The 26,841-nt window shown below is 39.2% G+C and overlaps 1 protein-coding gene across 6 annotated transcripts in view; it reads right to left on the bottom strand.

The window, feature by feature from the left end:
- GRM5 (glutamate metabotropic receptor 5) overlaps positions 1–25,753 on the bottom strand; it is a 249,549-nt gene extending 223,796 nt beyond the window's left edge. For 2 of the 6 annotated variants that reach the window (XM_090134071.1, XM_031612458.2), the window contains exons 1-3: positions 24,496–24,604; positions 23,009–23,709; positions 14,474–15,351 (exon numbers count right to left, since the gene is read on the bottom strand). In XM_090134071.1, the coding sequence (XP_089990197.1) occupies positions 14,474–15,152 (679 nt within the window). In that variant the 5' untranslated portion in view covers positions 15,153–15,351; positions 23,009–23,709; positions 24,496–24,604. Of the gene's footprint in view, positions 1–14,473; positions 15,352–23,008; positions 23,710–23,864; positions 23,885–24,495; positions 24,605–25,324 lie in introns of those variants that run through there. The other 4 variants (XM_090134074.1, XM_090134072.1, XM_090134075.1 and 1 more) reach the window with 4 other exon arrangements.
- Positions 25,754–26,841: the final 1,088 nt, after the last annotated feature.

Raw genomic sequence — 26,841 nt, 5'->3', positions numbered from 1 at the left:
TGATAGCCATCACCGACCTCCAACAGAAAGTTTATTCCAAAGTGCTGGTTTTACAGAATTCACTGTATTATAGCTATTTCTACTTCAGTCAAGGCTGAAGGGTCAAGGGTTTCGCTCAGAGGAAAGTGTTGCAAGGAAAAAATGAATAAACTGATTGCCACACAGAGTCTGAGACTTTGAGGAAAGATGTCATTAAGGAAAGAGACAGTTACTTCATTGGCATTGTTCTTATACTAGCAGATAACAAAAAACTTGTCCAATATGCCTTCAAAGCCTATTACCTACTAGTGAAGGACAATTTTTGATTTGATGCCACTTAGCCACTTGAACTGTACAGAGTAGAAATATCAAAAGGGCTCAGAGCACTTGCTGAACCAGAACCCTGCGGAGTATGTGATGGATTGACACTGCCATCCCTTTTTGTTTAGTTCCATTGCACTCTCTGGGCTAAAAAAATAAAACAGCTTGCACCATGAAAGAAAAGGACTCAGGCTGTAACAGTAAAGTAACTCCAAACTGTGCGTGGTACTATTTGGGAATACAACATTGTTTTCATTAATCTTTCATAATGACATATGGGCACCAGATGAGGTCAAGGTACCTTGATGTTGGGTGCATAACAAGAAAGAAGAATATCTAGCAGGTCAAATAAGTAGATAGAAACACAGTGATGCACAAAGTTATAAAGAGTGCTAGTAAAACAATAAAAGCATTAAAAAACAACAACAACAAAACAAAAAAAAACCACCACACAACAACATTAATTTCTGGTTTGTGAGAGAAATCCTCATGTTCCTGTTCAACAAACTAGCAGCACACGTACACTTAATGACACTTAACAAAAGCACATTGACAGGATCTCATAGAAGCACAGCATTGAATATAAGGTCAGATTAAGCAGTGGTTTAAGTGGGGATGCAATTTCCACAATCAGTTTTCCACAGATAGGTCAGGCATCTCTGCTTAATATTGAAATACTGATCTGCTCAGGAGATTATTCAGCTGTAGGGATGGGTTCTTCAGTACTGAGATTTTATTAGAAAGGTTAGGCACCCAAATAACATGCATTTTGTAAATGATTGGTAAAAGACCTTTTATTAATCACATGTAAATGATTCATAACTTAAAAAAATGTTTTATTGGAAATAAGGCAGTAATATCCTTTCTTACTGCAGAATCTTTTATATGAGAAATTGTCTCTTAGTAAGTACAGACTTTTCAATTGTAAAGATTATGCTGAGTCAAAATAAAATCACCATGGACTTTAGAATAATGCAATATTTTCCAGATTAAAATATTTCAAGCAAAGTTTGGACAATATTAAAAATGTGATCAACATCCTGGGATCTATATTTACTTGTATTTGCCACTTTTTTTTTAGATAATATTTAAACTCAATGCAATCAGCCTTATTATTCTTTCATAGAATAGAAGAATCATAGAATCCTTAGAGTAGAAAGGGATCTTCAAAGGTCATTTTGTCCAACTCCCCTGCAATCAACAGGGACACCATGGCTACATCAGGCTACATCAGGTTGCTCAGGGCCTGATCCAGCCTTACCTTGAAAGGAGTGGGGCATCCACCACATCTCTGGGCAACCTGTTCCAGTGCCTCACCACCCTCACTGTATCCAACCTAAATCTACCCTCTTTAGGCTTGAAACTATTTCCCCTTCTTCTATCAGAACTTATCTTGCTAAATAATGTGTCCTTCTTTCCTGCAGCTCCCCTTTAAATACTGAAAGGTCTCTCAGGTCTCCTGGGAACCTTCTTTTCTCCAGGCCGAGTAGCCCCAGCTCTCAGCCTGTCCTCACAGGGAAGATGTTCCATACTTTGGAGCATTTCTGTGATCCTCCTCTGGACACACTCCAACAGATCCATGTCTCTCCTGTAGTGAGGATTCCACATCTGGACGCAGTACTCCAGGTGAGGCCTCAACAGCACAGAACAGAAAGGCGGAATCACCTCCTTCAGCCTGCTGGCCAGGCTTTTTTTGATGCAGCTAAATAAACTTTTTACATCAGGAAAAATGCTGATCTTTGAAGTTGTAGCATCTTCTCGTGCATACATGCATATTAACAGAACAGTTTCATTACAAATGCCTCCATCACTATTTTTAGAGGACAGCAAATAATAGCTATTGGACATCTGAAGTCTTCATTGTTAAGTCTAATCCATGGCTATTCAGATGTGTGGTGTATAGCTGATTAGACAAATTTCACAGAGAATGGATTGAGAGCAGTCCTGAGGAAAAGGATTTGGCAGTTTTGGTTGACGAGAGACTCAACATGACCCAGCAATATAATGTGTGCTTGCAGCCCTGAAAGTCAAGTGTTTCCTGGAATACATTAAAAGAAGCGTGTCCAGGTGGTTGAGGGAGTTGATTCTACCAGAATCTACAGGAGCTGTTGGAGAGGGTCCAAAGGTGGGCCACAAAGATTATCAAAGGGCTGGATCAACTCCCCCATGAAGACAGGCTGAGGGAGCCAGGCTTGTTCAGCCTGGAGAAGAGAAGGCTGTAAGGAGACCACATTGCAGCCTTCCAGTATTTAAAGAGGGGTTATAAACAGGAGGGGAATTGACTTTTTACAAGGGTAGGCAATGATATGACAAGACGGAACAGTTTTAAGCTCAAGGAGGGAAGGTTTAGATTGGGTGTTATCGGGAAGTTCTTTACAGAGAGAGTGGTGGGGTGCTGGAACAGGCTGTCCAGAGAGGTTGTGGATGCCCCATCCCTGGAGATGTTGAAGGCCAGGTTGGATGGGACCCTGGGCAACTTGATCTAGGACCAGACCTGGAGGCTGGTGGCCAGGTGGTTGAAGTTGGTGATCCTTGGTGTCCCTTCCGACCCAAGTCATTCTATGATTCTACGATATATTAAGTATTCAGGTCCAGAAATTGTGAACAGTGAAACTGTTCTTCTTGAGCACCTTCTATTTCTGCACTTAATTTCTCTTTACCAAATTCTGTCCTCTTTCTTCTTCACCTAGGCTTTTGATTTCTAGTTCCTGTCCTCTTACTTAGAGTCTTGGCTTTCACATTCATAGAGTTTACTCATTCCATTCTACAGCCCATCTAATAAGATAATCTGTGATAAAACTGCTACAAGTGAAATTATGTAGTACTCATGTCTTTGAGCTGACATCCCAGCAAGACAGAGCAAGAAGAGGACTACGAAATCTGTGCCACTTTATTCCAGACTTTCTGTAGAAAGAGTATAGCAATGTTGCACTGTTTTATGGATTCTGGATACCTTCGGCAAGTTTTCTTTATTGTCATGATCAGTCTACTGAAACAAGCTTGTATGCTGTTTTCTGGGAACATCTTGACTTTTTATTTGTTTATCAGTATAAATACATAGATACCAACACACTTCCATCTCACTTCTTATTTCAGTTATGTGTTAAGCTTATTCTCTACATATCTCAATTGAGACAGGTTAGTCACAAATGTCAAATTAACTCCCTGGTCTGTGCAGGCAAAGATACTGTAGGGTTCTATAGGGACTGTGCTCATACAACAAACATACCTTTGGGACTTGCACCTGTATTTTAGCTGGCAGCATAATTAGATCACATATGGTTAATGAAATGTAAACGTGTCAGTATTATGTAGGCTGAGATTTGTCACACGGAGGTGTTGGATATAACACCCACTCTACCAACTGTTCAAGAGTAGGAAAAAGCTAGATCAGTGAAAAGCTTGTACGTAAAAAAGAAATAGGAACCAGCTTTTAGGTTTTCAGTTTTCCAGGCTTTTGGTGTCCACAGTCTGTCTGCCTTCCGAGGGGGGGAGATATTTTAACCAATGTATTTTTCTCAGTAACGATTCAGAGTTAATATATACTCAGTATCCTTTCCACGGGCATGAACACATGTGGTTGCTTCTAGAACATGTACACAAACTGCATGTTCATGGGTTTCTCTGGACTACATTATTAGCAGTATCTGAGTGTTCCTAACTCTGTGGACTACTGAACCTCAAAACACCTCCATCACACATTTGAAATGTGGGTGGTTGGAGCAAATGCTTCCAGGACATCTATGTCTGCCAATTCCCATCCTACAAAATACCAAACTATTATAAAGTCATTGAACAGGCCCACTTGCAGATGGTTGCAAGCATGTCCACAAGTTACAGAAGGGGCTGTAGGCACACCCATCATAGCTCAGATCTTGTCAGTTGTTCTCCAAAACTAGCAGATGTCGTCATCTCCTCAGTGTCGTGCCCCATACTTTACCTACCAGTGCATGGATCAACTTGAGCATGATAAATGGTGCAGCCCCATGCAACCCCGGGGTATCTGAACCAGTGTCTCCATCATGTGGCATTGACAAAGAGTCTGCAATTTCATCACGTCCATACGTGGACTCCAGGAGAACACAGATCTCTCACTTCCTCATAAATCAACTCAAACTCTCTGCTCCAGTAGCCACTGTACTGTCCTGCATTCAAAACATAATTCACACAGATCAAATTTTATCGTGTTATAAATTTTCGCATTTTATTTTGATTCCCACTCCCGAATGGAATATTTGAATGGACCTGAAATACATGACATAACTGTGCTTCCAACTCACTGAATCAAGAAATAATCAACTAGCAAAAGCAAATTCACAGCACAAAGCTGAGAAGTCAGTAGTCCTTCTTGTCATTGCTTGCCTTAGTGACACACACAACACCTTTTGTGGACAGAGAAGTTTCAGTATTGGCCTGACATGGTCATACACAGCCATGCATGACTGAGGTTTCTCAGCACATCATCTCCTGGGTCAACACCATTTACATATCACTCTTCCTGCAGAATTGTGCCCGAAGGCACCTTCTAGCCCTGCCTGAGCAGCCTGTGAACAGCTCACGTAGCTGAAGTTGTCTGCATAAAACTGTTCGTTGAATATACATGAATAATGCATAGAGTTGTAATAAAGTCAGCCTGGGAGCAGGGAAAGAAAAGGACAATGTCAGCCTGAATGATTCAGACAGTTCTAGCTAACAGGCAAGAGGCCAAAGACAGAGGGAGGGTAAGGAAGGTCACTAAATTGGAGGAACATCCAAGTGGGAAACAGAGGAGGAAAAGATAAATTGTTAAGTCCATAGGTCTCGTAACCTTCACTTTTTCAATAAAACTGCTTATCAGTAGGTTGGTATAACTATAAAGATTGCAATCTTTTGTTGAATCTTACATAGCTTAGCAAAAGGACCTGAATTTCCAGCCTGTTTCTGTCATTAAATAAATCAGACTTTTGTACAAAATCTATAAAGTTGAGATTCTTGAATTCATGCTTTACCAGATGCCTTCTTTGAAACTACTTAGGCATGCAAAAGCATAGATGCCACTGGATTTGAGTATTTTAGATGCAAACATTAGCAGTCAAAATCAGTCCCTCCACAGAACTTCTGAGTGAACAAAGCCTTTAGCCTCATATCCAGTGAGATACAAAGCATCTGCATTCCTCTTTGATTTCAGTAAGTGTGGAGGTGCTAAGAAAGAATTTTCTAACCAGCGCTGTACACTGGTCTTTCAAGGGAAAGTTGTGAGAGAGAAGGAGAAAGAGAAATAGAGAAAGTGTGAGAGAGACAGAAGCTGAAAGCAAAAGAGAGAGAATCTGATCCAAGCATTCATTTAGACCCCTAAACTTGAGATATTCACCACGCTTTCCCTGTATGAAAAGAAGTAGGTCAGACAAGTTGCCTGCCTTTTGCACATCTATGACAGTGAACTTAATTTCTTCACATCCCAGACCAGTGTTGGAAATAAATAAAATAAATAAATAAATAGATAAATAAATAAATAAATAAATAAATAAATAAGATGGTAGGAAAAATATGAGAGGTTTGCAATGGAAAGATGGTATACGTTCTCATTTTGAGCACACATTATAAACTATTGGAAAGTTTCTGTTGATGTGAGCAGGTTTTGGATCACATATTTTTGTGTGGTAAAGATAAAAGAGAAATAAAAAGGGAGAACTGCTTACCTGACAAATACACCCTTACCTTCGCTTCTGTTTGTAAATGCAAATGAGAAGCCTCTGCCTATTTTTACTGATTTTTTTCTCTGGTCTTCTTTGGAGACCTCACACAAAATTCTCACCAGAGTGCAAAGACTGAATGGAAGTGAGAAATGAACAGACCTTAACTGCTCCTCTTCCGTCAGCAGAAGGTATAAGACCCCTTTTCAAGCTCCTTGCTTTTCCTTCTTTTCTGTGCCTAAATATAAATGCAATCACTTCATGATGTCAGGGTGCATCTATTCTGCTTGTTCAGTGCAGTTCCTAGATCACAGCCATCTATAACTTTTATGATCCAGAAAACACTCTGAAGAGTATGTCAGTATGTTCCTTGATTACTCGCCTCTCTTGCTTACAGAAGTCGACTCTGAGGCAACCTGGTAGAGAAAAGATGGATGGGACATGGTTTTGGGTTGTTCAAGTACAACAGATGTTTTGGCTAGTAACCTTATGTCAATGTAATTTATAACTAAGTTTGGTATGAAGACTGTTGACATTTATGAAGATGATGCAGAGGAAGAATTTCAGCTTAAATTTCCCATTAAAGGCTTCATCTGAAAGTGAAAAAAAAAAGTCCTGTTTAACTAAAAGAAAAAAGTACAAATCCAACAACTGTGATACTCCATAAACATAGAACTGCTGAAAATGTATCTACTTAGAACCCTATTTTAAATGAGCACTTGGATTTTAAAATGTGAATTTTAGAAGACACCTGGACTAAATCTGAATTCTCCAAATGAATTAACTTTAAAAAATGTACACAACATTGATGACCTTTATTTTAACCAAGGTTTAATCTGCTTTTTTTTTCCAAATCTGTGCATTGTATCCTATTCATACAATTATTGACGCGAAAATGTTTGACAGTCTTGTTTTGACTGAGGAGGAATAAGAAGGAAAAATGTTAAACAACATGAAGGTAGAGAGAAGTAACTGGAAAAGGGCAAACAGAAATAATGCTGAGGAAGGTGAGCTAGTAAGCCAGATGGGCAGAAGCTGGGCTATGACAAAATGAAGGAAGATAACTTTAAAAGGGAAATATATAGATATATATACATGTTTATAGGCCAAAACTGCACTGGATTGCTGATAAGGTGTGCATAAACAGCTTCTATGTAAATCTAAAATTGCTTCTGCAGGATTGCAAGCTGAAGAAGCATAAGTAACACTTCCACTAATAAAAAGAGCAAAAAAGGTGGTAGATACTCTTTCAAAAGGATCTTGGCAAAGCTAGAAAGATTTTTAAAACTATCTATAAGAACAACTGACTGTTAGGAAAAATACTACTCTACAGTACTTTACAGTACTTTACAGAAGGGACTTGGGAACTGAAGTTCTTTGTTTTAGTCAGAAGAAAGATTAGAAAAAAGCCTGGGAAGAGCTTTGAGGCCATCTGAGAACATATCAGAATGAAGAGGCTATCGGTTGGAGCAGCACAACTGTTTCTTTTGGACAGGAAGGATAATTCACAGTCCAATCAGATCACCCAAGATTGAAATGAGCGCTGTTGTCAGCTGAAGTCCTTAAGTAAATATTGTGTGTATCTTTGTAAACAGTATGTTTTAGCTTAATCAATGACTACTAATTGACTAATAACTACATATTGACATTTTATATAGCAAAAGTAATTGTCTCTGCTGTGCTAGACTAACTATAGTTGCATGTACAGTTGCTTAAAGCTGTACATACTCTAGAATATCAAAATTGGACAACTGTTTCACCTGTTGTAATTATCTTGTTAATAAATATTTTAGCATAGACATAAGTACTTGCATAAATCCTAATCAAAGGATTCTCTTGCTGAAGTTTTACATTTTCCTTTTGGTAATATCTCTACTTGTATTACAAAGAAGAAATTTTCCTCTTTGTGCCTCAAATATCACCCAGGAATTTAGTAGAAATCTACCTCAGGAAGAAAAAATGTTTTTTATAAAAATCAAACCTTAGGTGATGGAAGATGAGAAACATTTGACTAGATCAGAAAAGACTGAAGAACAGATATTTTTCCATGTATTTCCACTCTTGTCAGCAGTTAAGTTAAATTTTGGCTATAGGATTCATTCACTGAACAAGTTCACTAGGCACTCCTATTATTACCTTTGTAACTTGTCTAGTATATATTGGACTTCCAGCAATAGCCATCCCAAATACACAATTTGTCTACCTTTTAACAATATATTTGATACTACATGGAGGTTTCTGCAAACATCACCTGAATCATGTATCAGGCCAGTCACAAATGCTGCCAGGCACTTGTATTAAAACGAAATAAATATATATAAATAAATAAAATCCATCTATTAGAGGGAATCTTCACAGCAGTTTTCTCCAGTCAGCATATTTAGAATGATGAGTTAAATCATGTTAGTTTAAAAACAAGGGTGTGATTTATGAAACGCATTGTCTCAAAAATCTGCTGCCAAGGTAGATTGTAACTGCTTTGTTAATAACGTTCCCAATCACTATTTTAATGTACATACTCACAGTATGCATATTTATAACACTAAGCATTACAGCATGGTATCTTCCACATCACCAGAGGCTGCAATCATATTTTAGTAAGATGGATGCAATGTTATCTTCCATACAGTGGCTTCCAAATTAAATTAAAGTGAAGTCTACAATATTTGGTTTATCTCCAAGATCACTGTATCCTTGTTTCAAATGTTTTAAAAATCAGGTAGTCAGAACTGCCTTGGAGAAGTCTGAAAAGTTTAAGGGATCCAGCACAGGCCTTTTGTCTTTCTCTGTCTTCAGAGAAATTGCAAGTTAACTGAAAGTAAATGAAGTGGTCCTCCATGTATCGATCAGTGATCCTTAATTACATGGAAACATTCTGATTTTGAAGCAACATTGACTTAACTCCTACACTACCAAGCCACAAGACAAGCAGTTTAACCAACCTATGACTTTTGGCATTGCTTCAGTTCACTACATATGTAGTCATTTTGGCTTTTAATTCTGACCGCTTCTGAAACATAGTGATTTTTTTCTATGGAATATCTGTTTTTCAAGTGTATGACACATATTCTTTCATAAACAAAATAAATTTGCATAAAAGAAAACTAATGTCAAAAATTAAAATAAAAAACAAACAAACAATTAATTCATTTGCCCATGGGCAGAAATTAAGCATTGACAAAGTAAAACATTCTCCAGTCTTTAGACCAGTGATTCTTCCATTTTTAAAATAAGGTATTCAGACATACATTTTCATTGAATTTGAAAATATTTGCATGGAATAGCAATATTCACTATGTGTGTGTGTGTGTGTGCCTAATTTATGTGCATTTTATGTAAATATAACATGAGAAATATCACTCATGTTTAAAAATTCCATGAATCTAATTTTCAGTTACAGTATTCTGTGAAAAGCAAAGAAAGTTTCTGAACACAATATTTTGTATCTGAAGATCAAGAAAAAAGGTGGATTCTGAAGGAAAATCTCCATAATCATATAAACAAAATTTACTCCAATCAGCAGGCTTAAGGTACACTTATTGCAGTTCCTTCATTCATTTCATTTTATTCCCACAGACTACGACTAATTTTTATTTTGCTCTTTATCTCGTTGCAAAGGATATAGGCAAAAATAATCTTGTAACCAAGCACGTTTGAACAAATACAAAAGTAAATGTGTGAAATAGCACTTATGTGCACTAAAAAAAGAGTTCTTTTTCTGTTATACTTGCTAAGGTATGTCCTAAGAAAAAGAAGGTGAATCGCCTGTGTATAAGCTTTTATAATAAATTTAAATGGAGGAAAGTGTTATTAAAAGAAAGTACTTTGAGGATGAGTTTGAGCTAATGCTTGCCTGTAGAGCTCTGTAAAGAAAATGTTAACAGAATAGTTTGCTTCTTCAGGCTGTGTTCAGAAGTAAATCACGCCTTTTACATAATGAATTCAAATTTATCTCTTGCCACCCTCAATAAATTTGTACTTTTGTGAGTTTGTGTTTTGCCGGCATATATAACCTCTTCACTTCATTCAGAGAGGCAAAGAAATGGTTTCCAATAGCAATGAAAAATGTCATTCATATTGTCAATTCATTTGGCTCCAAGCAAATTTTATGCAGAGACTTACAGGGACTGACTTTGTTTCTGACTAGGAAGTTCTGATCCCAGTGTCACTGTAGTCAATGTGAGAGCTTCAAACAGAACTTTAACAAAGCCTTCTCACCTCAGTGTGGTGAACAAAATCACATACATTTTTCTCTGATCTTTGGGTCTCAGGGAAAGACCAGAGAATGCTTTCATATGTGAAATGAGGTGAAGCGCCCTTCATCTCTTGTGGCAGACAGCTAGATTCTCCCCAATTTCCCCAGCCCTTTCCACTTTGTCATAGCTTGAAATGGTGAAGCAAGAAAAGGCGGAGGCAAAACTGAATGCTTGAGCTTCACTGGTCATCTGCATATGAGACATGGCCACCCAAAATCCAGACATGGGCCTCTCCTGCACAAGTATTAATTTCCTCAGATTGTAGACAGCAGATAAAACTAAGAAGGATCCGTCATATACTTTGAAAAACTGGGGGACAAAGATGTGGGGCTTATCTCTGCTGAGCTGCTTTGCTTCAGAGAGATGCGTAAGAGGGGATGAGAGAATCTTGGCAGCATATCAACTTAATGTCTATCAGCAATGTTGGTTTAAGCAGTGAAAGTTGTTTTAAGAAAAATTGCTTTAAACCCACTTTCTATTACAGTGGTGGGGAAAAAAAAGCAACAATGAAGTCAGCTGAGAGAATTAGATCAACTTGGAAACAACAAATAAAATGGTCTCTGGCACACCCTATGTGCTATAGCAACCTCTAAAGTAAAAGAAACTTGCTTCAGGCTTTAAGGGATAGGTTGCAGCACAAGGGATTTCCAACCATATTTTCCCCCTTGGCCTGCTCACTCCTGCTCCCTGACCCACATGTTAAGGCATCTGTTCATTGAGCCACAACATAAGTTGGATTCTATAAATGATGTGGCTTTTCAAAAGAAGTGTCCTGATGATGAGTGGAGGAGATTTACCTCAAAGCCAGATTGGTTCAGAGTAGAACTCCACAAATCATTAAAAGCAAGGAAGAGTTGGAAACTGAGTTGATACAATTGACGTTTCTGAGTCATATCATTCCTGATAGAGCTAAGCATCAGGAGTTACAATCTGGAACTGTCTAAGACTTGTGAAGATTTCTGACTGGCTTATGTAAAATACACTGTTATATTTACACATGTAAGTGGAAATGACTGTTGTTTTATGACAAATATCCATCATTTGTTACTCATATTTCTTGTTAATTAGATTGGAGAAATTTCCTACTTAAAATTATTAGTAATCACTGAAAATCATGTTTGCCACCTCCCCATTAGTAGGAAAAAACATTACTGTGAGCGGTTACTTGCAAAACTGGAGGCATCACCTGATTAAACCATAAAGGTAAATTTCAGAGGAGCAAAGCCTACTAGCATCTCTCAAAATAGTTGCATATTTTACATGTGAAAACCTAGAATATTTAACAACATTTTCTGCTCAACCACCCAAAATTTTAATCCAACTATTTAATGTGATTGGTAAGTACAGAAAGAAACATGCAAACAGAAAGATTTTTGTAATAAAATTATTCCCAGCATTTATTACATTGGACCAAAAAGAGACCTATAATTTTATCTGCTGATGGAACTACCAAAGCGATGAAATAACCAAGAATTTTCAGCTTTTTCTTTTTTCCCAATCTAGCTATGAATGCCCTCCCTATCCTAGGAAACCATAGAATCATAGAACTGGTTGAGTTTAAAAGGACCTTTAAACGCCATCCAGTGCAAATCCCTTGCAATGAACAGGGACATCTACAGCTCCATCAGGTGCCCAGAGCCCTATCCAGCCTGAGCTTGCATGTCTCAGGGATGGGGCATCCTTCGCAGAAACCAGAAATCTTATGTTGGAGTAATCTGGCTACAGCACAAAGATTAGCTAAAGATATTGAGTGTGGACTACCAGAATTATTGGAGGTACTGAATTAAATTCCAGTGTAAATAGGAGAGCAAGATCTTAAATAGAAAAAAAAAAAAAAGTAACACGAATCTATTTTTTTTGGTTTTGAATTAGTGAATGTGAATGTAGGGCACTAAGTATAGAGGCACTATTCAGGATATTTATAAGTAAACAATTACTTTATTGAAAGGAAATTAATTCAAAACTTGAAGTAGTTCATATTATTAATATCTCTTTTGCTTGCTTACTGAATTTCCTTACTTATGCATAGCAATTTTTTTGTGTGTGTGTGACTTTTTTTTTTTTTTTTTTTAATAATCTTTCTGTTCCTGGAAGGGACAACATCTGCCATAACATTTAAAAAGTGCCCAGAACATCAGCTTTCAGAGTAGTACCTTCATATGCTTGTATTTGTCTATCTCATTACATACCATCTGTTCTACTGTTACAAAACACCTGTATGATGCTATCTGATTGCAGACTGTACTCACCATCATGACCAGACCATGTAAATAGAGCATAAGATTCCTGTAACCCAAAGTTAGTATTCATTCACCAAAGTCCAGAGTTATACTGCTGTAAATATGGCATGAATTGTATGAGGTCTCAGGTATTAACTGTACCACCTATCTTGTCCACTTAGATGTGGGTAGAAGTAGGCAAATCTTACTGAAGTAAAGTCATTCATCAGCTCTTCTTTACACTCAAGTCATCTTGCCCACAGCAGCCACCTCCAGTTTTGATCCTTGTGTGTCTATTCTCTTCTTTCCAACGCAAAGAACAAGGTTACTTTGCCATGAGATTAACATGCCATATGCTACCATCTGCTCCAAAAGAGTATCCACGGGAAGTGGCAAAAGTGAGTATTTTCACCCTATGCATTCAGATCTTGACAAAAGCTTGACAATTCCCCACTGAATACATAAGCATCCCTGCTCAATAAGCAGAAGAATAAGAATCATTCAAAGTAAAAACTATACAAGTTTTCATAAGTAGCCAGGATATACAATCTCAAACTAATGCAATGCATCACTGGCATCATTTTTTACTGTGATATTATGCATACACATTTGTAGAGGAAAGGCTGCACACCAAACCATGCCAAAGTCATCAGCAGGCAAAGAGTAGTTTCACTACATGATATGACATCAGGTGATTTATACGTTATTATTTAAACTGCTAATATACTCATGCATCCCCAGAGAATAGAAACTGAAGTTATTTACCAATCTTCATTATCATGATGGAATAATGATTACAACAATCTTCATCTAAGTTCTAAATTGCATTTTTTTTAGCACTGCAGAATGAGCTCATTACGTTTCTGTAGGAGTATAACAATTTCTACATCCTTGCATTCAACCAGCGTTCCACCAAAAAGGGCTTTGAATAGTATAAATTCTGCCAGAGAAGCATACTCTGTGTGTGGGAAGGACAATCTGCTTTCTATTGGTTGTAATAAAGCCAGCAGCATCTGCTGCTGTTCAGCAACGCTGTCACCAGTACTCAATCTCTTAATAACGTGGCTTTTTTTTCCCCAGGTCATATTCTGAACCTGTCTGAACAGAGGTGAGACCCTAAAATTCATCACACAAGCTAATTCCAGAAAACATATTACACCGTGATGCCATTAAACAGGGACTAGTGAAACCTTCTCTTTAGGCAGTATGAAATTGTAGTCACTCACAGCAAGATAAAACCACTCAACCACAAGGAATAAAGAATTCATGTTATCTTTTTCATAGCATTTCCTTTTAATCATACTCTTCTAAGTGCTAGGCAAATAAAATTAAGCTCTAGCTGAAATTAATAAAGAGAGAAAAGAAATACAGCGCACAGTTCTGATTTTCTGGACACCTGATGGTGTGTGAAAAAGATGCAAGGAGAATTCTTTTGCTCATTTCTAAGTCCAGGGGCTAGACACAGAGCAAGGAGTGGCTGCAATACTCCATGGAGTAGTATAAAATGGACAGAAACTGATCTCAAGAAGCTGGGACAAATTGTATTCAGATATTAGCCAGAATCACAGTTCTTTTAGTAGTCATGCCTCTGTGGCTCAAGTAGTAATCATTGGTTTAGCTACCGTTTCAAAGGATGATTTAGCTTTCTTCAACACTAGAACCAAGCACTTTCTCATTACCCACTGACATCAATATAGTCAAAATTCCACATAAATATATCGAACAATTGAAGTAAAAATAATTAATTAATTAATTAAGGTTAATTAAAAAAAAGGAAACTCAAGAGTAAGCACACAATTTCTCCTTTAACTCACACAATCCTGTATTTCAAAGTGTTTTCAGTGGTTATCAAAACAGTGCTACTTTAGCTCGGTAGAGAATGTGAAACCAAAGTTAAGTGAAATAAAAGTCTATGCACTTGATAATTGACTGACAAAAAATATCCATCAAATTGTCATCATCTAGCTCTCTGACCACAACAAAGTGGTTCATAGGCATCCTTATATGGGAAGAAATAGCTTCTTACCTTCAGTATGTACAGCAGAAACATAGGTCCAGTTATAGCGCTTGACAATGTCCACCATAGCCCGTGCTTGCTGTGCATCAGATGGTACAACTCTCATAAAATACTTGAACAGAGTTTTGTCGCTTAGGTCCATACTTGTGGCAGAATAAGCAATCTGAGGTATATTGAAAAGCTGCAATAAGTTCTGGACCTGGATAGCAACTGAGCTAGAGCCAGGACCAATGACACCAACAATGGGTTTCTTGGAGTGGAAAGATGATGAAGATCCATCTACACATCGCACCATCCCTTCCTCTTCTTCCGATGAAATAAGAGAGTCCCTTATAAACTCAATGCTTTGCTCCAGAGCCACAGCAGAATGCCAGCAAGAGTCCCTTATTTCACATCCTAGTGTTATATTTGGCAACAGTGTTGGGTCCAAATTAATTCTGTCAAGGGTATGTAGCATTGCCTCCACTCTCTGAATGCCATACTGCTCTCTTACCTCTCCACATTTCCTCTCATGAACTTTGTCAACTGTTGGTTGGTGGTGGACAGAGAACAGAGCTCCAATGATAATATCACCAGGCATGTGTGCAACCACCCTTCTTTCATTGGCCTGTGCAGAAACCGAAAGCCTGAAGTTCCCACAGACATCTTCCTTCAATAATAGGATTGCAAGGAACAGCAAAAGGACCATTTTAGGAAATGGTTTAGGCTGGTAGAGACAACATGATTGAACAAAATTGAGAGTTGGTCAAAAGCAGTTATCAATTCTTTTGGATAAACAGAGTAGAATGCTGGTTAATCAGGAGTTTGCACGTTTTCTCTAAGGTGTCACCATCATCTCCAAGTAGACAGTGGTGCAGAGCTGTAAATGTGATCATAATCCACATAACCTTCAAAAATGAATAAATAAAAGAAATAGATTTAAAATGAGAAATAAATTCAGCTTTGTAATCTTTACTGAAGTTGCTTTGCTGTCAATAAATCTTGTCTCCCCTACACATTTGTTTCTATCATTATTCAAGTTGGAAAGTTTTGTTCTAGTTCAGTGTTTTGCAATCTTAGGCTTGTAATTCTGCTGATATAAATCGGTGTCTTTCTCTTGGATGCTTTTAAAAACTCTTTGGGGAAATGCATTCAAAACTGCAAAATACAGACAAGTATCAATTTCCAAAAAAAAGGTATTGCCACTTCTAATACATCTTTGAAAACAACACTCTTTACTTACAGATATTTCCCATATCACAAATGTCTCTGTCACACTAATGCACCTCATTCAACACTGTGTTATCAAGTACAGCACGAGCAAAATTTTTTATAAAGTCATTCCTGAAATATGATCAGAAATGCAGAATCTGGCTTTTCCAGTCTGGAAATGATTCTTCCTTGTAAGCCACAACATGAAACAAATGATCTTTAAAGTAAGCTAAGATTAAGAAAGTTGATCTATTTAATAACATTTGTTTTTATTTTAAGCATGAACATTTCAGCAGAAGAATAACAGACTCAATTCAATTCTAAAGCAGCGGAGTGAAATCATTTAATATACTTAAAACAAAAATCACTAAGAAGAAATTCAACAAATCTCTTTAGGGAACTATATAGACTTCACTAGAAAGCAGAAAGCACAGGTACTATATAGGTGCACTGATGCCTAAAATATTTGATCTGCTACATTTTCTGACAGTCTGCAATGCGATCATCACTCAGTTTTACCGGTGGCAAAGGAATAAAGAAAGAAAGAAAGAAAGAAAGAAAGAAAGAAAGAAAGAAAGAAAGAAAGAAAGAAAGAAAGAAAGAAAGAAAGAAAGAAAGAAAGGATCAGAAAAGATTAATCTTTTAGGCTGTGAACAATGAACTTGAGAACATACTTGAAAACGTTCTGTACCCAGCAGTGCAATAGTCTGCTCCTGGTTTAGTGCTTAAACTGTAGTTTTGTCCAGCCCTATACTTGCTAGTGGATCCACTGATAGCAAAGAAAGTTAAACACACTCTTGCATCAAGGAAGATGCTGAGCTAGTTAGTGAACCACATGCCCAGTCTCATTATTAGCTAAACAAAAGCAAAACTGTAGGACATAGCCTAATCTCAGTTTTACTTACATAAATCTTTTTATAAAATAGTAACATTTATATAATAAATGTACATAACAAAAAAAAGAATATAGGAATTTCCATACATTTAAGATCCAGCAGTAATTTCTAATCCATTGATACGACTCTGACAGTACTCAGATGTTGCAAAATGAAAGAAACCCTTTGCAATGGAGAGCCTACCTCTGCTTCTTCCAGTGTCAAAATTCAGCAGGAGTAAAATCCTGGATTTACCACTCATCACCAGAGCATTCAATACACAGTGTCACAATGAACACCTTCCTGATTCCAGCCAAATTTAAAAACATTTTTCTGCTTTCGGTTAGCCTTGTTTAATTATTATTGTACCTAGACATCTGTAAATCATAAAGTATTTACACAGAGGCAATCCTGCAATTGTGTCAGTGAGTATTCCCAAATTAAATCCAAATCTTTAAAAAGATAAAACGTTGAATAGAAATACTCTTGTAATATGAATTGCAATATTAATAGGTTCATGTAATATTAATTTCTAGTAATAGAAAGTGATAATAATGAAATAGGATTCAGACAACTGTAGAATATTTCAATACTTTTTTTTTTTTTTTTTCCTGAAGAATTGGCTTATCAATACTGCAATCCCTTGCTACTACGGAAGAACAGCAGATCAGTTCAGGTTAATTAGTCTCTAATTACAGAATATCACTACTGCTTATGTGTTCCAGTTGTTTGTTCTGTGACACTGAAGATGATACCGTCTAATTTGTAAACAGCCTGAAGGATGAATGACAGGGCATATCTTAGTACAGTATCACAACGATTACATTCCTATACCTCAACGTAACATTTCAGCACTTGAAAAAACCTTTTAATTATTTTTAATGTCTTAGCATTTAAACAGAAATAGTAATCTGCTATTCAAAAGCACAGATGCTTATTATTCTACGTACTAAGTCTACATGCACAGAGCCTGTCTACATCTAGACCAAATGCCAGCCCTGCCTCAGAGTGTTACAGCATATACAATTACAGGTCTTTTATAACCTAGTTGCTTATGCAGCTGCATACACACAAATAGAGTCTGGGGGTTTGGAATGAGCTTGTGATACAAGTAGTATCTAATCTTAACTCACAATTTTAATTCTACAATATCTATTGCCAAGACTTCTGGCCAGGTTTACTGACACTGTCCACAGCCTTAAGTCTGTAAATTAAACAATTTCCATACAGGATATATGGGAAATAGAAGGCAGCAGGGACATCTTTATCTTCTTCACTCTGAAGAGCAGCTGTTTGTTCTTCTCTGTCTACAGTTTTATTTATCTATATTGCTTGCAAGGTAAAGAATGAAGTAAAGCTGATGGTCTCCTTTATACTTCTAGTTCAACAGTAATAGCAGATAATCACAACTAAGGGCTCCCAGGGCCCAATAGCAAGTTATCAAACCAATCAAATCCTTCCACACCATGGTATCCAAGGGGAAGAAGGAGCCAGATGCCAGGTGAAATTGCTCCAGAATTAATGATCGGACTTCACATGTTCTGCTATACTACAGTGGAAATCAATTCACCTGGGACTTTCAATTTGTTACTAATTGCTCCAAAAAACCTGCTTCATTTACGTAGTATTAGATTTAGGACTGCAAAGCACCTGATATTAATGCCTTCTGTGGGCTTCCACAACGCAGCAAAAACAACTTGGAATTTATATTGACATGGGCAAGTGAATCTGCTAAATACTACAGATTTGCATTTGTACAATAGAGATCTGTTTCTGTGGGCTTGTTCTTGCTCTCACAGTCCTAAAAATCACAGGCTGAAGTCAAAGGAAACCTCTGGAGGTTTTCTGATCCGTCTACCCTAACCAAAGCAAGTTCAGCTAAAGCAGGTTCTTAGGGTCACATCCAGTGAGATTTCAACTACCTCCATGGATGGAGGCTCTACAATCTTTCTATGCAGCTAATGTTTGACCACACTAACAGCAAGAAGGTTCTTTTCTTATGTTTAAATGGAAGTTCTTACATTTCAGATCATGTCCATTGCCTATCACCCTTCCACTGGATATGACTGGATATGCCATTCAAAGATGCCTTGAGGGTAGTTAGGCAGCAGATCACATTCTAGGCTAAAAGATGGCTGAGCAGAGAGCTGATAGACTAAGCACACTAATTACATTTCCTGGAGAAATCCTCCATTCCTCCCTGAAAAGATGGCCAAGGAAACTGTTCAAATATACAGTTCTACTGCTATCATATCCCCAAAGAATCTTATACAAGTTATTTTGATTTTTATTCTTTCCTCATACTGGAAGCTTATTATTTTAAGCAATATGATTACTACAATAAAATTAAGCAAAATGTTATGAGCTTAAATATAATTCCTGTGTTATTAGGGGCAACCCTAAAGGGAATTTCACATTGAGAAAATTGAGAACAGAGGTATCAATAGCATCATAGACAGTAAACCTTTGAACACATATAAAAAGTAGTAGAAATCATTTCCCAATTAATAATTTATCTGCATTTACTTGTTTTTGTTGGTGGACAAGCAAATCAATATGCACAGCACTTAGGGTCAAATTTACTCTTCACACTTCAATTTCTTTAGCTTCAAGAGAGTTACTATTAATTTACTGCAACATAGACAAAATGAAATCAGGCACTTAATTACTGGTGTATCAAAGTTCTTAGCTTATTCCAGCTATGGATCTAACTATAAATTAATTCTGAAGTCCCCTGCAATAACAACAGATGACAGGCATTCAGGTTTCTGTCCCTTCGCTGCACTCAGAACAATTGCAGAAGTAATAAGGTGAAAAGATGATTCTGCCTATCTGTTCTTCGTTCAGCCTTGCTCTAGTCAAACTTTTATGGGCTACCAGGTGAAGACACGATGAAGCACTCAACAATTTCCTGTAACCTTTGCTCTCTCCGACAGTAAAAACTTTATGCCAGTCTCTGCTAGGAGAAATTCTCAGCTGTTTCTTTAGGGCAGAGTTCCAAGTACTTCATGTCGAGGTTTAACCGAGTAGAAAATGAGCATCTGTAATATTCCATGAAACATCACACAACTCTTGAAATGATTTATTTTAACCTGAAATGCAAGTTCATCTATAATTACTGTCTGTGCAGACCAAAACAAAGAGCCCTCATATCTAACTGAATTAATTAGATCACAAATCCCACAGCAGTTCATAGAGGGATGAATTTGCACTGTGTATGTGGCTGAGAGTTTATACATGGAGGACATCTGACTTTTCTTCTACCACAGCAGGTGTTAACTGTTGAAATCCATAGAGAGCCTCTCACCCTGTGACTTACATTATTATGACAGCGCCCACTAGCGACTCCAGAATGAAGGAGTCATTTCCATAATCTGAATTCTTCTGGCTGTGTAGCTTCTATAGGTAAGATACAAAATCAGCAAAGGGAATCTATTTTGTATCAGGAAAAAAAAAAAAAAAAAAACCAACCAAACCATGAAATATAAATACTTTTGTTCTTTTATTTTATTTATTTTTAACTGATTAGAGCTCTGTAGCCTTACAGCCCCTTAATTCATCTTTTCTAAGTCTACTGGCAGATTAAAATAATAAAAATAAAACGCCAGATTACTGAACCACAGTGGTTCAGTGTAGTGAGAACTCAGGGTACAATGGGGGAAAGCACTTAGAAACATACTCAGTGCTAAATACACAAAGAATGCTGTTGGTCAATCATCTATAAAAATTTATCTGAATTTTACGTCACTTTATAGTATTTTCCTGATTATATAAATCATTAAAAAATATGCTCCAAGCCCATTGATTTGTAGAGACAAATTTTATTTATAGACTATGAACGTATAGCCACGTATCTGCCAAGGAAATGCTTTCCAGGTATTCATTTACAGCACATACTGCAATTAATTCTGTGCCTTCAGATGTCAGATAATAAATGTCAATATAGATATAGAAATGAATCAAATCAATACATGCCAAGGAACTAACCCAGATTTCATCATCAGAGAAAAAAAAAAATTTAAAAAAACACTCACACACAAAAGCAGAAACTGTATTACTGGTCCTACATCCTACCAATTGTCTTCATACTTGCAGTGAAGATCTTTAAAAGGCAAGAACATGGAACTGCCTTAGAAAAGTCATTACATAAGAGAGACTTCTCAGCTCTTCTCAACAGAGAGCAATATGAGCAAAAAGTGTACAATGAAGTTTCTAAGATGCTAAGAATTTGCTCAGTACTTCTGGCTATTGCCATTGCAAACACGAAACATTGGGTTCAGTCTATTCTGGCAATCTTGTTCCCAAAGCTAGAGAGAGGCACACATTTGCAGAAGGTCCCACACAACTACTTGGAGGTAGTTTCTTTGGTCACACAAAAATCTGATGCCCTCAAATGCTCTTTAGTGCTCACATGATTGTGAGCACACAGGTATGTTTTGAGATTTCTAGTGCCATTTATCTTTTCCATTCACTAATAATAATAAATAAATAAATGAATGAATGAATAAATAAATAAATAAATGATTGCTTCTCTGAATTTCAGTGGGCATTGATTGGATCAAGCACTTTGACAAAGAAAACAATCTTTTAAAGTGGAGACACTATGAAACAATTTCCTGCAATTCTACTTAGAAATAAACTAAGCAGCACAGATGAATTCTAATCATTTGGTCTAAATAGCTACTGAAAATAACAGACTACTGGGCTGATCTCATGCATGCCTTCACAGATAATAAATATAGAATACTAGAATTATCAGCAAGTTCTTTAGCAATCCAGGAAGTATCACTACCTCCCCCACACTTTCTGGTTAATGAAACATTTTTTGTTTTGATGTGTAGGTGCTTAAAATTACAGCAAAACTTGCAGTGATTCCTGCAATTTGCTAAATATACTACTTATTACTGCCATTACCAAAAACCTGTTATACCACATGATGCAGAAACTAACAGCTCTGGTGTGATTTTAGCTGTAATACTGGACATTTTATTAGTTAGCAAAACTGTATGATTTGTAGGAAGTGATCAAACAAGAGCAATAGCAAATCTAAAACATCATCTTCAGTCACAAGAGTAGCTTTGAAGTGACATTCCTGTACTACCACTATATCAAAGAAAAAAAACCACAAATAAAATGACAAAGAAGCTATATAGAGACCCAAGAAATATTTTCTGATCATCTGAAATAACGATTAGCACTGCCATCCCTAATTACATAAGCATGTAGTTAAAATCTTTGAGAATGCACAAAATATTAGCATATGACTGAAATGTTTAGGGATACAGTAATAATAATGAAGTCATAGAGAATAATAATTTAAAAACAAACAAAAAAAAATGTTAACTGGCAGTTAACTCCTTTATACGCTTTCTCGTTTGAGGACAGCTTAAAGCAATGTATTTTCAAGACAGTCCTTTGCCACTTTGCTATCGAGATGGTCCTCCCGCTACGTCCTCGGGACTAGAAAACACAACAATCCATTCTCACCGCCACATATCCCCACCAGAAAGCCCTTCTTGTGGAAGAGGAGGAGGAATGGAAGTGGCCCTACGGGAGCGAAGGAGCGCCGGTGTGCGGACACGGAGCTGCCGGCGCTGCCCATGGTGCTGAACACCGCCTTCCACCCACCTCGCGGGCTGGTTGTAGCGAAGGGCGAAAAACAATCTAAAAATCAACCAGTGGCTAAATGAATAAATATATGTATATAAATGACACAGTGGTCACAGTTGTCTTAAGGACGGATTTTTTTTTTTTTTTTTTTTTTTTTTAACAGATAAATTAGATACATAGAGCCGGCTCATAGAGGAAACTATTGGACAAGGTTAACTCCTAGAATAGCTAGCTACCTGCGCTGCTACAACTATGTGGTTGTGCATGCAAGTGTATATGCGTGCGTGCACACTTGTTCGGAGGTATCTGTCTCCCTAAAGGTATCACAGTCCCCCGCAATCCTTAATGAATCGTTTTCACATGCAGAGACATTAGCTCCAGTTATTAAATAAGGAACAGAGGGGAGTTACCAATCAGAGCCAAAGTGATTCGTCCCAAGGTCACACAGAAAAGTCTATGGCTGAGCTAAGCCTTGCTGTATCTGGAAAATAAATTCATTCCATTCCTGTTCTCTCTTTCTGGCAAGGCAAATCGTTACCGGTGAATAGAAGAGCTATATCACACACACCAACAAGCCCAGGTATTGCAGTACCTGAATCGTCTTTTGCCCTACACATAGCCCACTCCTGGGGAGGGGTCAGTGCCCATTGCCTTCCGATGCCCAGCCCGCCAACGTCCCAGCAGCCCCGAGGTGTGCCCCACAGTCTTACTTGCCCCCCCCCTGTAGTCGTGCTTGTCCTCCAGCAACCAGGGCATGGAACGAGAGCAGACGGGGGAGGGAAGGGAAAGAGTTCCTCCTACATTCACATGCTTTCTGTCCGCGGTCAGGGGGTGCTCATAAATTCCCTCTCCCACTCCTCAGCATTACCTTGTCGGAGGCAGCAATCTCTTCTTCCTCCAGTGGCGGCAAAACAGTCCTTTCAGTGGCAGCAATCAAGACCAGTAGGGGTAGGCACCTCCTTTTTTTCAGCACGGCAGAGACAGCATTCCTCACACAGACCGTCTTGAGCTGAATAATCCTCAAATGCCTCTGCAAAGATCACCAGCAGGTGAGCCCCGCTCGGCTCGCATTGTCACTCCTCCAGCTATGGGCACATCCTGTTTTCTTTTGATCACAGGCAAACGCTGAGAATCGAGGATCTTACCCCCGCGCCTGCATGCACACACACACACGCCTTGCAAAAAGCTCTTCTCTCAGCATCGCTCAAGTCTCATTTGTAAGAGGCGTGAATGGTCCCTAGATTTAAGGGGGAGGAGGAGGGAGCGAAAGCCGTGAGGAGGAGGAATAAACAAACAAACAATGAGACGACAGATGGGTCTCTGATCTCTGCCACCTTGGTCTTCCTAAATACTTGCTGCAGTTTGACCCACCTGCTTAAACACCTCAGCCCCTCCTCACGCTTATACGGCTCCAACCCCTCTGCCTTTCCCAGGGGTTAATTCTGCCTTTTGCCCTCTCTCCAGGTGCTCGGAAGGTTGTGAAGTCGCTCTATGAAGGGGACACCTCCCGCCCGCACCGCCCCTTTCCAGCAGGGAGGGAAGCGGAGCTGGGCTCAGAACAGCATCAACCTAAAAAAAAAAAAAAAAAAAAAAAAAATCCTCTTGAGGAGGGTCTGTTTTAAACAACGACGCGGGAAAGAGTTCACCCCTGCAGATCCGATGGGCTTTTAGCGATTTTGCTACACCGAAATTTCACATCCTTCTCCCCGAGGGCCGCGCCGCACCTGTGGTCCGGGGGCCGGAGGGGGCAGGGGGCTCGCAGGGAGATAGCCGGGCTTCAGCGCAACTTTTTAGTGCCACCAAGTGGCACTCCCTCCTCTAGCAAACCAAGCAGCCTGCCAGCTCCAGGCTCTTTCTGGCAAGGGGAGAAAGGGGATGCGAGAGTCGACCCCTCCCACACATTCATGTATCGCCATTAAGCAAAAACGAGAGATTGTTGGCCGCGGGAAGAGCAATTTGCCCTCTCCATCCCTCGCCCCTTGTCTTGGCTGCAGGGCACAAGGAGCAGTGATCAGACAAAGGCAGCCGGGGCTGACAGCTCCGCCGCGGGATGTGTCCTTCTGTGCCACCTGCAGCCACCCCCTGGCTACCAGCCCCTTCCCCTCAGCACTCCCTGCACTCCCTGGCCCCACAGCGTTATCGTTCCCTGCCAGCATCCCCAGACAGTTCCAGCAGACCTACGTTTCCTCCTTGTCTACCTTCTGCCCCCAAGCACAGTTCTCTCCGTCCCTTTTGCTTCCTCACCTTCCCAATAAGAAAAAATATAGTAAAGGTCTCCACTGTTAATTATTAGTCCCCCACATGTGCACCTTCCCTCAGTTAACCCTTCCCTCCCAAAGCCAGCCGAGGATTTACCTTCTCTTCCAGCATCCCTGCATTCTCACAAAGCTTCCTTCCTCCCTTTCTCCTCCCTCTCACATCTGAGCCCAGCACATCTCAGCTCCTGCTCCCCATTCACATTCAGATGTCCTGCACAGGGGTGTGGGTACACGTGTGAGAGGGACCCTGGGTAGCCTCAGCCCTAATGAACTCAAAACCTCTCAACACTGATGCTTCATCAACAGCAAGAGCAAACAACGGCAAACCATCACCAACACAATCCTGAACAGGGGTCACTTCTTAATTCAAAGCTATTCTTAGTAAATAAATAAATAAAGATAAATTAAATAAATAATCAAGCAAAATGCCATTTAAGTAAGAGCTGATCTGGCATTTAAGAGGCTGTTGGGTCCAACCATTTATGAGGCTGTATTTGCAGGGGAGGATTAGCTCGCACATCCATTTTCAGGAATTAACAGCCATTCTCTGTCGCTGCACCACAGCTTGGCACTCCCTGCTGGTTCCCCACTCTTTGGGTCGCTGCTTAAAATATTATCTTTTTGAAAAATAAAAATAAAAAATACGAAATGACCCAAATCCCAGCTGCTATTTGATGTGGTTCCCCAGGGTGCCTGCACTGATATATCAAAGCTGCACTGTGTGTCCTCCCCTGTGCCTCTGCCCAGCTGGGGTAACTTTGATAAAGTTGTTGGGGAGCAGGAAAAGAGAGATATTCTTGCTGATGTTCCATCCATATTCCTAATCCCCAGGTTCCCTCTACTGCTGTCTTCCTATCACCAGATTCCCTACTTGACTGCTCCTTTCATCCCAAGGGGTGAAGAATAGGAATCCCATATGTGCTTACCAGGTGTGGAGCCTGGCCACTTTCTCCTTCACATCCTCCTTCAGTCCCAGCCCTGGCCTGGCTGGGAGCCTGTCAGCCAGCACCTGCTTCATATCTTTCCCCAGCACTCCTGGCTCTTGCAGCCCTTGAAGCCCTGGCAGCAGCCAGTTGTTAAAGCAGAGGGCACTGTGAGCGTGCATGCATGTGGTTCTAGCTGCTCATTCACACTGCTCAGCTCCAAGGGCCTCTGCATCACCTCTTAAAGGAATGGAGATATGTTAGATGACAGAGAGCCCACTAGTTCCCAGGGGTTCTCCACTCCCGCAACAGTCATGGTGAGGTGATAGGGAAGAAGCATCCTTATTTTTCATCCCATTTGCCCCTCAAGCATTGTCTTCCTGCCAACGAGGGCATGGGCTGTGAAATTATTACGTCAGGAAGCTGGAGACAGAGAGAAATAGAAATATGTAGAAAAGGCACAGATCAGAAAAAGGAGGGGAGGAATGTCTCTGTAGAAGGGGAAAGTGAGACCAAAGGCAAGGTGATATTCCTGTACACAGTGCCCCTTGGAAGGAAGCAACATCAGAAGGATCTAGGGAGAGGGGAAATGCAATTGCTTTGCTGGGCTGTCACAGCTGTTTTCAGTCTCCCCCAGGGACTATGTATGTTATTTTGGGAGTCAGAAAGCAGGCACCTCACTGTCAATGGAAACACCCAGCTGGCTGGGATGATGGTGGGTGGCCACAGCAGGTGATCCGCACACAAGCAGAACACGCAGATCTGTATGGATGCGGTGACACTGGATGCAAAGCAGCTCCCACTCACATCCCCAAGGACTTCCCGTGAATCAGAGCACAGAGTCAGAGTTCACTGTGCCAGATGTTTGGAGCAGCTGGATCAAAGATTAAAAGAGGCAAACAGAATGGATGAGGGTGGCCATAGCACTTACATTCTTAATGCCTCTTGCTGACCTTTTGAACAGGTTCCCTATAAATACAGATATGAAAAAGGCTCTTCACCTTTGCTTCCTTCTCTTTGTTACAAACCATCTCACAGAACCCATAAAACTAGTCAATGCCTTTTCCACTGATGGTAGATTATATTTTCCCTACCAGAAAATATCCCTTCTTGTTTTGATACTGTTTTGAAAGTGAATAAAATGAAAGCTTCTTGCACCAATTTGCAACATCATCAGTAATAAATAAATATCTCAGTACCTGCATGAGGAGATATAATGAGTACATTTTCTAAGTGCACTATTAGTAACACTCATTATTTCTGCAGCAGTAGCATCTATAGACAGTAACACATTGGGCAAGGCTGAACACGCTCTGAATGTCTGCAATCTGAGGAGCTCGTGAATATAGCAAATTGCAGGGGAAAAGGAGTATGAAGAAGTCTCCAGGTATAATCAGTACCTACAAAGAACTTAATAACCACTCTGCCACTCTTAGACTGAAAACAATGAGGTTAAAGGAATACTGATTTGGATTCTCCTCGGTTCCAGAATTAATAAACCTGTGGGATGCTGGTGGTGT

The sequence above is a fragment of the Phasianus colchicus genome, chromosome 1 (genome assembly GCF_987193195.1).
Source record: "Phasianus colchicus chromosome 1, bPhaCol1.hap1.1, whole genome shotgun sequence".
In the NCBI taxonomy this organism is placed as follows: domain Eukaryota; kingdom Metazoa; phylum Chordata; class Aves; order Galliformes; family Phasianidae; genus Phasianus; species Phasianus colchicus.
The sequence above is the reverse complement of the archived record's forward strand: the minus strand, read 5'-3'. Positions and strand labels throughout refer to the sequence as shown.